The sequence below is a fragment of the Mastigoproctus giganteus genome, chromosome 3 (assembly GCF_048544385.1).
Source record: "Mastigoproctus giganteus isolate SK-2022 chromosome 3, ASM4854438v1, whole genome shotgun sequence".
Taxonomy (NCBI): Eukaryota; Metazoa; Arthropoda; class Arachnida; order Uropygi; family Thelyphonidae; genus Mastigoproctus; species Mastigoproctus giganteus.
The window spans coordinates 99,823,737-99,842,872 of NC_143577.1; the positions used below are offsets into that span (position 1 = coordinate 99,823,737).

General features: G+C 39.8%; 1 protein-coding gene across 2 annotated transcripts in view; it reads right to left on the reverse strand.

Moving 5' to 3' along the window:
- Scox (Synthesis of cytochrome c oxidase) overlaps window positions 1-19,136 on the reverse strand; it is a 307,125-nt gene that overhangs the window by 261,314 nt on the left and 26,675 nt on the right. For both annotated transcript variants that reach the window (XR_016546732.1, XM_090369369.1), the window contains exon 2: window positions 6,459-6,575. Coding sequence is in view for 1 of the 2 variants with exons in the window: in XM_090369369.1 (XP_090225495.1) it covers window positions 6,459-6,575 (117 nt within the window). In the remaining variant the exon portion in view is untranslated. The remainder of the gene's footprint in view (window positions 1-6,458; window positions 6,576-19,136) is intronic.

Genomic DNA, 19,136 nt, shown 5'->3' on the forward strand with positions numbered 1-19,136 from the left:
CCTCATTAAGCTGGTGAATTTGTTTGTTACTTGGCCTTTGTCATTTTTTAAAAAACCACATTCGACTTCTGCCACCATTGTGTTGTTCTGATAAGAATATTCAAATTTTGCTGCCACTGTGTTATATCGATTAGAACATTCAAATTCTGCAGCCATTATTATAATATTGACACAGGCAATACTTGGAGGTTTTCTAAATTGTTTTTTTTAGTGTAATCAGTATCGCAATAGGCCTAGAAACTATAAATTTATAGCAATACAAATGTGTTTTACTAATGTGACTTTATCAAGTAGTACATAATGTAATCTCAATCTCAAATAGAGTAGTTTGTATTGTTGTTAAAGTGGAATCAGTGAAGCAAAAAGTTTCACATGTTGTTTTTAAATTAAATACTCGAGAAGCAAAAAAAAAAAAAAAGTGGTCAAAGGAGCAGAATGCTTTGGTGCAGGGAAAATCTTCTGAAGGCAGTTCTATGAATCAAGATTATGTTGATTCGTAGAACTGCACAAGTAGAAGAGGACACTACTTGTGTCCTCTTCTACAAAGCTACCTTTAGCAGGATGTGATACAAATATAGAGAATGCTTTTATGTATGTTTACTGCAAAGATCATGAGGATACTAAGCACAAATTTAGCATTCTGATGGGCTTATACGAGATCTTGAAGAATAGGGTTGATGCTCCTATCAACCACCCGCTGGCTAAAGGTGAATTTATGCCCCCTCAGGTGAGTAATCTGAGCAAGAGGAAGAATCCCATTAGCATTGAGTTTGCTCAATACATTCAAGGCCTTGTACACCTCAATTAGATCACCTCGGAGGTGCCTAGTCTCCAGAAGCTGCCATTTGCAGAACTTAAGCCTTTCTTGGTAACATCAACCCTTTGTTCCCCTTACCAACCTCGTTGCCCTTCTCTGTAATCATTCCAGCAACTCTACATCTTTCCTAAAATGAGGCCTCCAGACCTGTATACAGTACTCACGGTGTGGCCTGACCATTGCCTTATACAAAGTGACAACGCCTCTTTATCCCTACTAGCAAAATTAGCATTAGCATTAGTAGAGGCATTTGATGCAAGAAAGCAAGCTTATGCAGCATCAGCCAAAAAAAAACCACTTCCACTTCACCCCTCTGTTCATTCAAAATATCTGTCCAGCTGAGCCTTAAACTTATTTAGGCTACCAACTTCCACGACAAAGGATGGAAGTCTGTTCCACCAACCAACCACCTGCTGACTAAAGGCAAATTTTCACACGTCTATCCTACATCTGTCTTTCCTCAATTTGAATTTATGCCCTCTCAGGTGATTATTCTGAGCGAGAGGAAAAATCCCATCAGCATTGAGCATGCTCAAACCATTCAAGGCTTTATACACCTCTATCAGATCACCTCGCTGGTGCCTAGTCTCCAGACACTGTAATTTGCAAAACTTAAGCCTTTCTTCATAAGAGCACCCCTTTGTTCCATTCACTAATCTTGTTGCCCTTTTCTGTACTCGTTCCAGCAGCTCTACATCCTTCTTGAAATGAGGCCTCCAGACCTGTATACAGTACTCTAGGTGTGGCCTGACCATTGCCTTATACAAGGGAATAATCACCTCCTTATCCCTGCTAGAAAAATTCCTATATATCATTGACAATACACCATGAGCTACTATTGCAGCCCATCTGCACTGCTCAGAGAACTTCATATTTGCCTGCACAACCACCCCCAGGTCCCTTTCATTCTCTACCACTGTCAGTGTAGTACCACAGAGTTGATACGTTGCTCTGGGGTTGCTGTTTCCCATGTGTAGTACTTTACATTTGTCAATGTTAAACTTCATTTGCCACCTCTCAGCCCATCTGCTCAACCTTTCCAGATCCTGTTGAAGTAGCATAGTGTCAGTAGTGTCCTTGACAACCCTGCCTACCTTTGTATCGTCTGCAAACTTCGACATTAAGCTTGATATACCCTCATCAATATCATTTATGAATACAGAAAACAATAATGGACCCAACACTGAGCCCTGAGGGACTCCACTAATAACATTAGTCCACGACGAGTAGTGTCCATTGATTACCACTATCTGCCTTCTCCCCCTCAGCCACCCCTTTATCCATAGCAGCAATTTGGCTCCAATGCCACACTGCTTCAATTTGTGCAGCAGTCTTCCATGTGCAACAGTATCAAAAGCCTTTCTAAGATCCAAGTATATAATATCAAAGTTATTCCCTGCATCCAGTTCCTTTGTGACTGCATCATAGTATACAATCAAACTGGTCAGGCAAGACTTCCCCTTAACAAAACCATGCTGTGTCCGAGCTATAGCTGAAGTCTTGTCTAAATGATCCTGCAGTGCTTCTTTTACTAGTGCCTCTATTAATTTTCCTGGAACAGAAGTTAAACTCACAGGTCTATAATTACTTGTGTCAGCCTTTGGTCCTCCTTTGTGAATTGGGGTGACATTTGCACATCTCCAGTCTGTGGGTACCTCCCCTGAGTCCAAGGAAGCTCTCATAATTATGGCTAATGGTTTGCTTACTTCGTTTGCTGCCTCCTTTAATATAACTGGATAGATCCCATCCACCCTGGGTGCCTTTCTTGTGTTTATCTTCAACAATTTCTTCTCCACTTTACTCTCAGTTATTACAAGATTCTCTAGCTTACTGCTAGAGTTGAATACACCTCTGGCTTTCCCCTCGGTAAATAACTCCTCATGTGTGAATGTCGATGCAAAATATTAATTTAGTTTGTTAGCTACCTGAGCATGATCATCAACAGTTGACCCATCGATATCAAGTGGACCAATCTGATTCATCCCCTTACTTCTAGAGTTTACATAAGTAAAGAACTCTTTGCTGTTTTTCTTTGCATCCCTTGCCAAAGATTTCTCGTAATCTGCCTTCGCCTGCCTAACCTCCTTTGTAACTTGGTTACCGATCAACTTGTATCTATCATAGGCTTCTGTGTCACATATTAATTTATATGTATCCTATGCATTTTTCTTCTCTGCCATATGTCTCATTAGTTCATCTGACATCCATTTAAGCCTGAACCTTGAACAATATTTCTTAGTTGGTATGTAAAGCCTAGTAGCTTCCAAGATAAGTTCTTTGAATGCTTCCCATTTTGAGTTTGCTGTTGGTAACATCATCAGTTGGTCCCACTGTATAGAATTTAGATACTGTCTCAGACCATCGCAGTCGCCTTTACGAAAGCAATAACCCTTCCCTTTACCGCTGATGGTAGTTACCTCCTTGAGTAAATCCCACTTCAGCACACTGTGATCACTGCCACCTAGAGGTTCCTGTATCTGCAGATTCTTAATGCATGAAGAATCACTACTGATATTCAAATCAAGAGTATTACTCCCTCTAGTTGCCTCCCGAACATGCTGATGTAGAAAACAATCATCCAATAAATCCACAAAAGCCTTGCTAGTGTGTGAGTGACCAACCCACAAATTCCAGTCAGTATCTGGGAAATTAAAATCCACCATTATAAGACTCCCTGATTTACCGGCCCACTCTATTTCCCTGTACAGTTTCTAATTATACTCATCAGAGTCATTAGGCCTATAGCACACTCCTACTCTCAATTTTGATCTCCCAATGCTTATGTCACACCAAACTGACTCGATGCTGCAATGTCCAGCGATGTCGACTGGCTTCACTTCTTTGGATTTTATGTGTTTCTTAACTAATAGCATAACCCCTCCTCCCTTCCTATCCTGTCTATACACATTGTACTCCCCAAATTCCAGTTCTGCATTCCTTATATCTGTGTGACACCACGTCTCTGTTAACCCAACAATATCTGCCTCTGATGCTTTGAGCAATACCTCAAATTCATCAAATTTATTTACCAAACTCCTAGCATTGGTGTACACGCAAGTGTACATGCACCTGTTCTTTTTCTTAGCTACCCTAATACAACCCATGTGTTTACTTGTACCCCAATGACTCCCAGCAGTCTCTGAAATATCCTGCATCTTATTTTCCAAGCTGCTGCTCATTCCAATAGAAGCAGTGCAAGAATCACTTTCACCTCTGCCAGTGGCTACTGTTAATCTATTAGTCCTTGTATCCCCCCCAATCTAACAGTTTTCCGACCCACCTAACACTGACTCGATAGCATCAGCAAACATTCTTGCACCCTTTCTATTTAAGTGTATCCCATCCCTGTAGAAGCAGTCTCTCCTGTTAACAAGTACAGACCAGGCTGAAAAAAGGGAGGTGTAGATCTTTTCGCAGATAAGCTTGATCTATTAGTTTGACAATTGATGGTGTATTTAATAGTAAGTAAAAGTGAGTGGGACATGCTGTATGAAGTAATGAAATTTTTGGATACAGTGTACACACGGTAAGAATATATCCAGATCTTTGACATACCGTGGCCTCGACAATGCTCCCCGCATACACACTACTCGGATTCCCTCCAGTCACCATCTGGCAGAGTTGAGGTAGCAAGATTATATACTAGCTGATCCGGGAGCCTCCTAGAGATTTACCAATAGGTTCGGTCCGGAGTACTAACTAGCGGCCGACCTGCAAACACCGTTTTAGAGCTGTACCCTCGAAATGTAAGGAATATTGGATCTTGCCACGATGTTCATCATAACCTCAAAAATCATCAATCATACTGCATGATGAAAGAGATAGGGAAGGGTTGACCGGAACTTAGCTCTAGAGACTAAACATGGGTTCCGCCACTTCAAGCCTCCAATAAGCAAGGTGGTGGTATTGCACCGGTTGATGAGAGTCATCTACCACCTAGTACTGCCTGGTAACATAGAGGGGCGGCATTCCTCCATGTGGTGTGGGTGCCCCACCTCGACCCCTGCTTACGTTGGTTCACACCTGGGTGGTCACCCACCATGTACTTGTGCATGGAGGTTATACCCAGGATTACTAACAGTCCCACCATCGTGAAGGTGCAAGCAGAGGATTTGGCTATCACAGACCATCCGGACTTCGCCGAAATTGGGTCCACTTGACTTCAGCGTCACCCGAATATCAGTTCCATCAGCATTTTAGACTCCCAGGTAGCAAGCACAGCTTGTCTGGTATATCTGAGAAAATGTCTGTGACAACCTCAAGGTTAACATACAGTTTTCCTAGAATGCACTGTGTACGTCAAATGAGTGCCAGGTTTATATTAATAATGGAATACAGGCAGTTCCCACTTTACCAGTTTTCACTTTATTGAGTATTTATTTCACTCGTAATCCTAGGAACTCACTTATGAGTTCCTAGGATTACGAGTTTTTTTTTTTTTCGAGTATCAACAAAATCGAAAATATGAACATTAATTGCAAAAAATGAATGTTAAACATTCATCAATACCACATTTCAAACCATGCACATAGCCATGCAATATAGTGTACCCTGCTTTATGATATTAATTCATTCCAAAGACACCATCACATCGTGAAAATATTGTAATGTGAACCCAAATAACACATTGTTTTTTGGTAATTCGTTCCACGACCTCGGAAGTTAAACTTTTTACTATATAACTCTCTAAATGGTCGTTTTATAGTGTAAATTGTATTAATTACCAATTCGAATCATTAAAATGCACTACACTTTCATCATTATCATATGTTCTGTTATAAGAACCAATTTTGAACGGCTTTGTAATATTTTTCTAAAGCACATTTCTGGAGGTCACGACGATAAAACAATAAAAACAATTTGCACTTTCCGGTTTATTGAGCTTTTCTGCTACTGCAAGCAATTATAAACGGGTAGTATACTCCATGCTATTGCATTTGCGAAAATACCGATAGCTGGAATTGTGTGGTTCTTTACGTTATTATGATGAAATGTGTTTCCTCTTTACTGAAATCTTCAATCGTATAAAAACATAAATAAATTTTAAAAATCTTCTCTTCATTCCTTTTTTTTTTTAAGCTTTGTAAACTTGTTACTCCATGCAAATCGGTTAGTTGCAATTTGTGTGTTCCGTTAATATTTTAAACAAATGCCTCTTGAAGCATTTCTGAAGAAGACAACTCCTTGTGCAACAAACCAACAAGTGCCGAGTCAATAATGAGTGATCAACGAGTGTGCATTTAGTCGATAATGATGATAATGAACATTAGTCATTTGTAAGTCATAACATTTGATGAACAATTGTAAGTCAATAATAATTTCTTTAGTATTATAATTTGCTTGATTTTACAGGCTATGTTTTTGTTTCTTTGGATAAATCAATCAATGTTTAAACATAAACTAATTAGCTAACTAATTTCATTGTTGAGAACGCAACCTCTATTTTTAACATTATGTCGATGGGAAATAAATTCCCGCTTTACGAGCATGTGCTAGAAACAAATTAACTCGTAAAGTTGGGAACTACCTGTACATTTTAAACAAAAATATAATGCATCATACTATTTTCCCTTAGGCATTTAAATTGTTTTGGTTTTTTTTTAGTTTTTTATATATATATACTACTCAAAATTATACTTACACCTTTCCTTTCAGACATTTTCTTGTTTTTTAATTGTTTAGCCTCAGAAGCAAGTAATCTCCTGGTATCATGCACACACAAAGAAAAAGTAGAATGTGCTTGAAATACACGAAACACCTGAAAAATGAAATTTATAACTTCAGAATTACTTTGCAGTTTCATTGAAAGTTTGGCTTAATTCTATTGCATTTCTGAATTAGACAATTAACATTTATTACCTTGTTTGTATCAGAATGACTATACACAATGGAATCTTAAAATAAGTTTTTAGAATAGGAAAAAGTTTTTCATCTCGAATGAATATCAGCACTGTTTAATTAATTAATCAATTAATTTCACCAGTATGACTATAAATTAACAGTTTTAACAATAAGAAAAGGAAAATCTTAAACCAGATAAATGTTAAGCAATTCAACTGCAAAACAAATTTTATATACAGTCGAAGTTCTATACAATAACCACCGGGGAATGAGAAAAAAACGTACGTTATATCGGAAGGACATTATATCGATCATTCATAAAACCAGCAACAAAACAAGTAAAACTTTGAACATTTAATTTACTTCTACTAATACAATATAGTATAATCTTATTTATATGTACTACAGTATTAAAAAAGAAAATTATAATTGTAAATTTTGCATTGATTGTAGGGTGCAGTAAGGTTACAATTAAATTATAAATTTCACTACATAGGCTACATACCTACCAAGACCTAATAAGAGAATTGTTCCATACTTTAAAATAATCTGTCAAAATATGGTGTTTCAATGGTAGAGCATGTTTTAAAAGAGAATTATGAAGGTAATTGTTTTTTTAAGTGCACGTTAGTAGTTATTTCACTTTTGAAGTTAAGGTGCACTTGAAAAAATATCAACATACAAGTTCTAACTTTGATGAGCATCTCTCACTGAAACTTCTTGTCAATCATAATAGGTTTCTCATCTTCCTCACTAGAAATTTCAGATGATTCCATTATGTGTGCAACACATTCCTCTTCATTCGTGCGTATCCTGAAACATTCAATGTCTGCATACACTTCTGTGTAACCGTTTAAGCTTAATATTTCCTGTAAGTTTAGGTGATGATGCACATGATCAAATATTTCCTCCCTATAATCGGACTATTTTTCACAATTGACAGAGGAAGAATAATGTGAAACTTCACACATTGCATCATTCAAGGCAGTAAATCTAGCATGGTTGAAGCAGTTGGCAATCACTTTTTTATCAACTATCATGCTGAAACACACAAATACATTGCCTGCAAGATGTAGATTTCGCTATGACAAGACTTAAATTTCTGGAACCATACATCTGAACTTTTAAATTGTTCAAGCCGATGTTCAATATCCATTTGATATGTAAATGATTCAGCCTTCGCTTTAAAAAGACTATCATCTACAGAAAGTTTTTTGCATGCATCATCATTACCCATTTCAGAAGTACCTTTTCAAGATCTGGATACTTCCCCTTTCATGCTTGAATCCTGCCCGGTGCAGCAGATTTCTTTAAACTTTCAATCTGTTTCTTATCTTTCAAAATTAGTGAACGGAGTATTATTAGAATACTGAACTGTTTAGAGACATCAGTCTTAGAATGCACACCATTATCTACAGCTTGCAAAATCGTAATTTTATCTGCGATTGGCAGAGCTATCCACTTCCTTGGAGCCATACCAATAAACATACACTCGAACTAATGAAATCAACTTCCACCCAATGTTCATTACATTACCGCACTGTGACAAAAGAGCACAGGAAATCTTAACAAATGATTTCTCATGGACAGGATGCAATTAGCATTAGCATTAGCAAAGGCACATGATGCAAGAAAGCAAGCTTATATAGCATCAGCCACAAAAAAAAAAAAAAAAAAAAAAAAATACCCTTATTTCAAACATCCACTCGCTCCAAATTTTTGTCAAGTTTTGCCTTGAATCTATTTAAGCTATCAACTTCTACAACGACAGATGGAAGTTTGTTCCAGCAATCAACCACCCGCAGGCGAAAGGCAAACTTCCGCACATCTATCCTACAACCGTCTTAACTCAATTTGAATTTATGCCCTCTCAGGCGATTATTCTGAGCAAGAGGAAGAATCCCATCAGCATTGAACATGCTCAAACCATTCAACGCTTTATACACCTCAATCAGATCCCCTTGCAGGTGCCTAGTCTCCAGACACTGTAATTTGCAAAACTTAAACCTTTCTTCTTATGAGCAACAATTTGTTCCATTCACTAATCTTGTTGCCCTTCTCTGCACTTGTTCCAACAGCTCTACATCCTTCTTAAAATAAGGCCTCCAGAACTGTATATAGTACTCAAGGTGTGGCCTGACCATTGCCTTATACAAGGGGATAATCGCCTCCTTATCCCTACTAGAAAAATTCCTGTATATCATTGACAAGACACCCTAGCAGACCATCTTCACTACTCAGAAAACTTCATATCTGCCTGCACAACTATCCCCAGTTCATTTTCATTCTCTACCACTGTCAGTGTGGCACCACAGAGTTGATACATTACTCTGGGATTACTGCTTCCCATATGTAGTACTTTACATTTTTCAATGTTCAACTTCATTTGCCACCTCTCAGCCCAACTGCTCAACTTTTCTAGATCCTGTTGCAGCACTGTACTGTCATTAGTGTCATTAACAACCCTGCCAACCTTTGTATTGTCTGCAAACTTGGACATTAAGCCTGATATATCATCATCAATATCATTTATAAATACAGAAAACAACAATGGACTCAACACTAAACCCTGAGGGACTCCACTAATAACATTAGTCCACGAAGAGCAGTGTCCATTGATTACCACTCTGTCTTCTCCCACTCAACCATCCCTTCATCCATAGCAGCAGTTTGCCTCAAATACCACACTGCTCCAATATGTGCAGCAGTCTTCCATGTGCAACAGTATCAAAGGCTTTTCTAAGATCCAAATATATGATATCAAAGTTATTCTTTACATCCAGTTCCTTTGTGACAACATCATAGTATCCAATCAAATTAGACAGACAAGACTTCCCCTTAACAAACCCATGCTGTGTCCGAGCTATAACTGAAGTCTTGTCTCGATGATCCTGCAATGCTTCTTTAACAAGTGCCTCCATTAATTTCCCTGGAACAGAAGTTAAACTAACAGGTCTGTAATTACCTGTGTCTCCCTTTGTCCTCCTTTCTGGGTTGGGGTCACATTTGCACATCTCCAGTCCATGGGTACCGCACCTAAGTCCACGGAAGCCCTCATAATTATGGCTAAAGGTTTGCTTACTTCCTTTGCTGCCTCCTTTAATATAACTGGATAGATTCCATCCACCCCAGGTGCTTTTCTTGTGTTTATCTTCAACAATTTCTCCTCCACTTTCTCTCAGTTATTACAAGATTATCTAGCTTACTGCCAGAGTTGAATACACCTCTGACATTCCCTTCCCTGAATAACTCCTCATGTGTGAATGTCGATACGAAATATTCATTTAGTTTGTTAGCTACCTGAGCAGGATCATCAACAGTTGAACCATCGATATCAATTGGACCAATCTGATTCATCCCCTTACTTCTAGAGTTTACATAAGTAAAGAACTCTTTGCTGTTTTTCTTTGCATCCTTTGCCAAAGATTTCTCGTAATCTGCCTTCGCCTGCCTAACCTCCTTTGTAACTTGGTTACAGACCACCTTATATCTATCATAGGCTTCTGTGTCACATGTTAAATTATATGTATCCCATGCATTTTTCTTCTCTGTCACGTCTAATTTGTTCATTTGACATCCAATTAGGCCTAAATCTTGAACAATATTTTTTTGTTGGTATAAAAAGCCTAGTCGCTTCCAAGATTAATTCTTTGAATGCTTCCCATTTTGAATTTGCTGTTGGAAACATCGTCATTTGGTTCCACCGTATAGAATTTAAATACTGTCTCAGACCACCATAGTCACCTTTACGAAAGCAAAAACCATTCCCTTTACCCTTGATGGTAGTTACCTCTTTGAGTAAATCCCATGTTGGTGCTAGCATTTTTGTTAGGAGCATTAGCAACTAAGGCCATATTGCTCCGGGGATATGCTGTGATCATTCTTTGACCTTTCCGCATCCTCTGTATTTGTTGGTCACGGGCTCGAACCTCGGTCTAATCAAGAAGCGTGTGCTACCCACTGTTGCTACTGCCCGCCTGGCTACAGAAGTGCCGAAAAAATCCCACTTCAGCACACTGTGATCGCTGCCACCTAGTGGTTCCTTTATCTGCAGATTCTTGATGCATGAAGGATCACTATTGATAATCAGATCAAGAGTAGTACTCCCTCTAGTTCCTCCCGAACATGCTGCTGTAGAAAACAATCATCCAATATATCCACCAAAGAAGCCTTGCTAGTGTTCAGTGACCAACCCACAAACTCCAGTCAATATCCGGGAAAATAAATCCATTATAAGACACTATTTTACTGGCCCACTCTGTTTCTCTGCACAATTGCTTCATTATACTCATCAGATTCATTAGGCCTATAACACACACACCTACTATCATTTTTCCTTTCCCAGTGCTTAAGTCACACGAAACAGACTCAACATTGCATTGTCCACCCACATCAATTGGATGCACTTCCTTAGATTTTATGTGTTTCTTAACTAACAGCATAACCTCTCCTCCCTTCCTATCCTTTCTGTACACATTGTACTCCCCAAATTCCAGTACTCACTGCTTATATCTGTGTGACACCATGTCTCTTATATCCCAACAATATCTGCCTTTGATGTCTTGACTAGCACTTCAAGCTCATCAAATTTATTAACTATACTCCTAGCAATGGTGTACATTCAAGTATACATGCACCTGTTTCCACTCTTAGCTACAATAACACAGCCCATATATTTACTTGTTCCACTATGACTCCCAGCAGTCCTGGAAATTCCCATTGCCTTTCCAGGCTGCTGCTCAATTGCATTTCAATAGAAGTAGTACAAGAATCGCTTTTAGCTCTGCCAGCGGCTACTGTTAATCTATTAGTCCGTGTATCCCCCCAAACTAGCAGTTTTCCAATCCATCTAACTCTGCCTCAATAGCATCAGCAAATATTCTTGCACCCTTTCTATTTAAGTGTATCCCATCCCTGTAGAAGCAGTCTCTCCTGTTAAAAAGCACAGATCAGTCTGAGAAAAATTCTACCCCTTGAGCTTTGCACAATCTCTCCAAGGCCAAATTGATCGACAAGGCTCTCATCATATACTCCCTCCTATCGTGTCTGGGCAGAATTATAGACACTTTCAAATTCAACCCTAACTCACGGTTTTTTTTCACCATTGTCTTGTACTTGTTAAGTAATTCTGCCGGTCTCCTACTCTTAATAACATTAGTGCCAACATGTACAAAAATATCACCCTTTATGCCCTTAAAGGATAATATCTGCCCTACAACGTCATCAACCTTTGCTCCTGGCAGACATACCCTGGTCCTGTTTGATCTATGCACGACAAGGGATGGAACAGACTTTCATCCCTTGTCGTGGAAGTTGATAGCCTAAATAAGTTTAAGGCTCAGCTGGACAGGTATTTTGAACGAACAGAAGGGTGAAGTGGAAGTGGTTTTTTTTTGGCTGATGCTGCATAAGCTTGTTTTCTTGCATCAAATGCCTCTACTAATGCTAATGCTATCCTTTTTGCACAATATGTTCCCCGTTTCCCTGACAATAGAGTCACCTACAACTAGTTCCTTTGGGACCAGTGCATTCTGCCTTGGGGGTTGCTTCTGTGTTGCGTCATGTTCAAGTGCAAGCTCTGGCATTGATGTGGGCAGCTGAGAGCTTGATGGGCCCCTCAATTTAAATCCTTTGGGGGCATCCACCCTGTCATTCAATCTCTCATATAAGCCCATAACAATGCCGAGTTGGCGCCTGATTTCCTTGCACTCCTTACATCGCGCACACACAAAGGCATTCTCCTTGTGAATATGTCTCATTCCTGATTGTTCCACAAACATCCAACAAGCAGTGCATTTCAATAGACTGCGATTCAGAGGCCAACCGCCCCCCACATCAGTTCTCCCCTAAGCCACAGCACTTCCACTAGTTTGAGCCTTTTGCTTTGCTGCTCTGGTCTGAGTCATGATTTCTATTCAAGTTCAATAAAATTCCAATACAAAATATAACCCTAAACCTATATCCCAATGCAGTTATAACACTATATACTGTATATATATTTCGGTATCGAATATTATCTCCGAGTTACGTTATATGACTTTCTCATCCCGTCATTTCAAATATATTGCTTCAATATATTTAAACAGTTCTGACATTTTTAAACGTGAATATTGCAATAAAAAAGTAAAAATTCAGAATAAGAGAGAGAAGTTTATGGTCATTATAGATAAATCCTTTTTTTTTTCAAGGTCATTATAATGAATGTAAAATAACATTAGGTTAAGCAAAAATTGGGTGGGACCAACCACATTGAGATACTATAATGTGTTGGGATGTTAATGGTCACTATAAAGGGCGCAGATTGTATTATACTACATCTACAGCTGAATACATGTATTGACAGTCGTATAAGTACAAGTTGCATGATTTGTGCCGATACACATATGAGGAACAAAAACTTGCATACATTTAGAGTTAGACTCTGGTTAAAAAAATTCAAAAACTAAGTTGCCAAACTTCATCAAACAAGGAATGTTTCATATCTTTAAGTGCAATGAAAATAACAGAATTCAACTATATATAAGTAGACTTTAATGTTAGACTGATGATAATTATTATTATTCTAAAGATAATTATTCTAAAGTCCACTTAGATAGTATTAGGCCAACAAATAACCCCAGGAGCTCATATTTAACCCCAGGGGCTCATATCTGGTGAGTATGGGCTTGGCACACCCAGGGTCCTGAGCTGGATATCATCATTCTTCTCTTTCTTGGTGATTCCTTTCTCTCTCTCTCTCTCTCTCTCTCTCAGGGTACTCGGGATTTTTTTTTTTTTTTTTTTTGTCTGGTGCAGCATAAGCCTCAGGCTTCCTTGCACCATATGGCTAATAATAATAATATAATGAAAATATTTATATTCAAAACAAAATTATTTTTTTTTTTTTTAATGAAAATCCCAAGCACAAGTACCTGTATAGTACCTATAGTACTTAGTACTGTGCATGGTTTGGAGGTTGAGAAGATGAAAGAAGACATTTCTTGGCTTGAACTTTTGTAGAATGTAATTTTCAGGAAATACATATGAAGGAAGGTTGTTCCAGAGAATGGAAGTTGAATGAATAAATGAGGAAGAAGAAAAGTTGGTTCTGCGAGTTTAAAGCTGGACAGTAAAAGGATGTTTACTGGTTGCGGCACATGTACAGACTGCTTTGAAAGACGAAGAGAGAGTGGGAATTATAAAAGCCAATTCAGAAGAACAGTGCCCATGGAACTATCACAGAAAAGGCATGAAGCAGAAACAGAATGTCTATGACACAGAGTGGAGAGTGAGTCATTAATTAACCTAACTACCCTCCTTTGAATAGAATCTAGAAGCCTGAGACAGGTTTTCAGGACACCGCCCAGATGTGTGAACAATATTCCATGGCAGGGCAGATCTGCAATTTGTACAGAGTTATGTTGTTGTTGTTGTTGTTATTTGGTTTTTAGGAGCATTAGCAACTAAGGCCATATTGCTCCGGGATATGCGGTGGTCATTCCCTGACCTTTCCGCATCCTCCGTATTTGGTGGTGACGGGCTCGAACCCCGGTCTAATCAAGAAGTGTGTGCTGCGCACTGCTGCTCCTTCCCACCTGGCTACAGAGGCGCCGTACAGAGTTAACAGCTGTTTGGAAGAAAAGTAATGCCAAAAGCGAAAGAGAAACCCCAGTTTTATTAGATGCAGAATAAGCATTATGTGTAACGTGCTTATATCAAGAGAGATTAGAAGTCAAGGTAATCCCAATTAGAGATATGATCTTGGCTAGAAATCAGAGTGGACTGTCATCGAAGATCAACATAGGAGCAGAAGAATCCTTTTCTGCAAGATATAAGATAGGACTGAGTTTTAGAAGGATTTCAATCAATTAAGTTATCTTTGCCCCATTGGGGAATTACCTGGAGATCAGAATTTAGGGAATTGGTGGTGGATATTCAAGAAGTAGAAGCTGATTGTGCAGGGTAGAGTTTCTCAAACTGGAAGATGGAATGCAATGTGCTATGAACAGTAAAACTATGGATAGGATTTCTGGTCAATGGAAGAAGGTCATTAATATACAAGGGGAAAAGAGTGGGAGAAAGAACTGAACCTTAGGGAACACCAGCATTAGCAGAGAAGTTAGAAGACAGCCATCTACCATTGCCTGCAGTGAGTGGTCAGAGAGAAAAATGGATACCCAATTACAAAAAACAGTAGGCGCCTCCGTAGCCAGGTGGGAAGGAGCAACAGTGCGTAGCACACGCTTCTTGATTAGACCGGGGTTCGAACCCGTCACCACCAAATACGGAGAATGCGGAAAGGTCAGGGAATGACCACCGCATATTCCGGAGCAATATGGCCTTAGTTGCTAATGCTCCTAAAAAAAAAAAACAAAAAAAAAAAAAAAAAAAACAAAAAACAGTTAGCAAACCATAAAATGGAAGCTTATTTAGAAGACCTTTATGCCAAACACAATCAAAACCCTTTGAAATGTCAAGTGCAACTGTTTCACCAAACATTTCCATTGAATTTGTCTATACATAGGTAACACATAAGTCAGAATATCACCAGTGGATCGACACTGACGGAATCACTGACGGAAGTGGAAATACACATCATTCAGATTAAAACTGAGACCACATATGAGGTGCTACGCAAATGTTCCTGAAATTTGAATGTTGTGTAGCTAGTTAGTTATTTGGTTTTTAGAAGCATTAGCAACTAAGGCCATATTGCTCCGGGATATGCGGTGGTCATTCCCTGACCTTTCCGCATCCTCCATATTTGGTGGTGACGGGCTCGAACCCCGGTCTAATCAAGAAGCGTGTGCTACGCACTGCTGCTCCTTCCCACCTGGCTACGGAGGCGCCTATGTTGTGTAGCAACTACGTCTAGTATGGACTTGTGGCACTAGGTAACACTGCATGCATCCTTTGTGAATCAGTGTGCCACGTGGCATCTGACTGGTTAGAATCACTGAATATTTATGTGCAGTTCTTTGGCGGTGTGTTTCGCATAATTTGCGGTCGTTGTGATGGCTGATGTGAGAGAGCAACATGCTTGCATCAAGTTTTGTTTCGTTCTTAACGATGCAGCAGCAAAAACACATAAGAAGTTGAAAGAAGCTCTTGGGGACAATGGTTTAGGCCAAGGCCTAAACCATTGTCCCCAAGAGCTTCTTTCAACTTTAAAAACTGTTGAACGTCAGTTGATGACGAAAATCGCTCTGGGCATCAATCATCAAGCACCATGCCAGAAATTGTCACAAAAGTTTGGGCAGCAATCCGTGAAGACTGCAGGTGGACCATCCACTATCGTGGATGGTCCACCTGCAGTCTTCACAGTTTTTGGTGCAGTTTATGTCATCCAACAAAATGACAATCGTCACCCCCCCTTTATTCGCCAGACTTAGTTACCTGCGACTTCTTCCTCTTCCCAAAGATTAAAATCAAGCTGAAGGGTTGAAGACTTAGCATACAGGATATCCAAACCGAATCGCAGGTGGTGGCGAACACTATGATGAAGAAGATCTTTCAGGATGCATTCATATCATGGGAGAAGTGCTGGGATCAGTGTTTACAATCTCAAGGGGACTACTCCAAAGGTGACAGTGGCGAATAAATCTAATAAGTCTAGGGTGAGTCTAATTTATTTTATAAATATATTTCAGAAACGTTTGGGTAGCACCTCATATATTTGTGAAATGAGGAAGTGTTTGGGAGGTTTAGATCTTTTCGCAGATAAGTTTGCTCTATTAATTTGAAAATTCATGGCGCATTCAGTTGTAAGAAAAGGTGAGGGGGCATGAATGAAGGGGGGGCTGTATGAAGTAATGAAATTCTTGGATATGGTGTACACATGGTAAGAATAGACCCAGCTCCTTCACAAATGGCCTGAACAATATCCCCCCCCCCAGCATACACTACTTGAACTCTCTCCAGTCACTATCTGGCAGAGTAAGGGCAGTGAGATTATACACTAGCTCAGTGGTTTTCGACCTTTTATTTATTAACGGCACCCCTAAGTAACTTATTTTATTTTGTGGCACCCCTACTCAATTTTCTGCCTGTTAGATCTGATTCTCTCTCTGTATATGAATATATATATATATATATATAAAATATAGAAAATTAATAAATAACTATGTAAAGTTAACTGAACAAGAACTAATTAATGCCATCTTGTTACCGCAACCAGAATCACAGACACAGAACACCAATATGCCGATCCCTGTGCTCATCAGTCCTAGAGACACCCCGCTGAATCGAGTAGTGCCATGTCAGAGACCACCCGTCCGTATCAAAGTACCCAGAGTACCTGCCTGCACCATCTTTTATCAGAATGTGCGTAGTCTTAGGAACAAGCTTGATACTATGGAGCAAATTCTGCTCTCCGAACATTTTGACCTGCTCGCCATCACCGAAACCTGGCTGAATGATGATGAAGAATTCCTAGCAGCAGCTGCCCCAGCTGATTATGGGTCGTATTCACATCTCGGATTGCACGCAAGGGTGGAGGCGTCGCATTATTCTACAAGAAATCCGCTTTCAAGCTATTGGATAATAAATCCAGTAACTCTCCTAACTATGAAGCAATCTTCGTTACGTTAGGATACAACTTTGTGACGTTTGACGTCTGTGTGCTGTATATACCCCCAAAGCCGTCCCAGCAAATCATCCTTGAAGTTTCCAACTGGTTAATCAATCAGCTGCATCCCACAGCTTCTCACTTAGTTTGTGGTGATTTCAATTTACCTCCTCAGCTATCTAATCTGAAAAAGGATTTTCTGACACACTTGAGATGTGCTGACCTACAACTTATTAATGAAGCTCCAACCAGGAGGAATAACCTCTTAGATCTAGTTCTAGCCTCTTTCCCTTGCACCCTTGATTACATTACAGAAACGTCATTTGACTCTGATCATGTCCCGATGCATGTAACCGCATATCTGCCAGCCCCCAAATTAGAAGCCAGAAGGACAACAACAAAGGTTGACATTACTAGCCACAACTTACTTGACGTAGATAAGTGCATCAGAGCCGCCTCTCTCATTCCCTGGGTGGCCTTAGAGACTTGTGACCCAGAACTAGCTGTAAACATTCTCACAAACTGGATCAACACGGTTGCCAAATATGCTGCTTCTAAAAAGATCACAATCAGTCCATATACAAGACTTTGGTGGAATTCTGAACTCAAAATGAGTTTCCAGCTGAAGCAACAGCTCCATCGCACATGGAAACAATCTCAAAATATCAATGATCGTATCGTTTATTCAAGAGCACGGGCTCATTTTAATCGCCTGAAATCTGAGGCAATCAAATTATACGTTAACCGTGAGCTGGCTAAAGGAAAAATTCCATACAAGAAAGTGAACCCTCATTTTCCTTTACAACTTGATCCTGAATTGTGGCTCGATTTCGTCACAAGATTTAACCGTATTCCTATGCCAAACTCAGATCTGGCTCTACTAACAGAGCCCATCCAGCAAGAAGTGTTGAACAACATTCAGATTACAAAACAACAGCTGATCGTAGCCATCAATTCTCTACCTGCCTCGTCTACCACCAGTGATGATGGAGTTCCCCAATTCATGCTCAAATGCCTAAGTCCGTACATTATTCAGCCACTTTTAATTATCTTCAACCAGTTACTCTCGAACAAAATTTTCCCACAGCAGTGGAAAAACTATCTCATCAAACCTTTAGCCAAAGTTCAGTCGCCATCAAAACCTAAACACTTCCGACCCATCTCCAACTCCTCCAGCCTGCTGAAGCTCCTGGAGAAGGCCTTACTCCCCATCCTCACTAAGCAGATCTTGCCCAGTAATCCAGTCCAAATTCACTACTCCCTTCCAAACAGATCAACGATCACCAATCTGCTAGCCACCACGAATACTATCTTGTCAGCATTGGAGAATAGGCAGGAACTAGCTGTGACTTACTTAGACATTGAGGCTGCATTTGATGCCGTCCAAGTTAACCAACTTCTCACTCTCCTGGAATGCCACTTCCAGATCACAGGGAACATATTATGCTTTCTCTCCTCTCTTCTGAATAACAGAATTATAAAGCTTCATACAGGAGATCGCACCCTTACTAGATCCGTCACCGCAGGAGTCCCACAAGGAGGGGTCCTTTCGGGCCTTCTGTTTTCATCCATTATCTTCCCACTGGTTGCACATTCTCGATGTCTACTGAGCTATGCGGACGATATCAAGATACTCACTCCCATCATTCCCGGTCAAGGCCTAGATCTGGTAAAAGTGGAAATTAACAACACTCTCACCACAGTCACATCTTACCTCTGCCAGTTTGGGCTCAAGATCAATCCTGCTAAGTCCGAATTCATGGTGTATTCATTGAAGCAAACTCCTTCTTCTCTCCAGCCTTCGGTCGGCAACACCCTCATCCCAATTGTGTCCAGCCATCGTGATCTGGGCGTTGTATTCGACCCAAAACTTCGATTCAACGCCCACATGGATATGCTCCTCACACGTGCTTCAAGACTCCGGTGGATAGC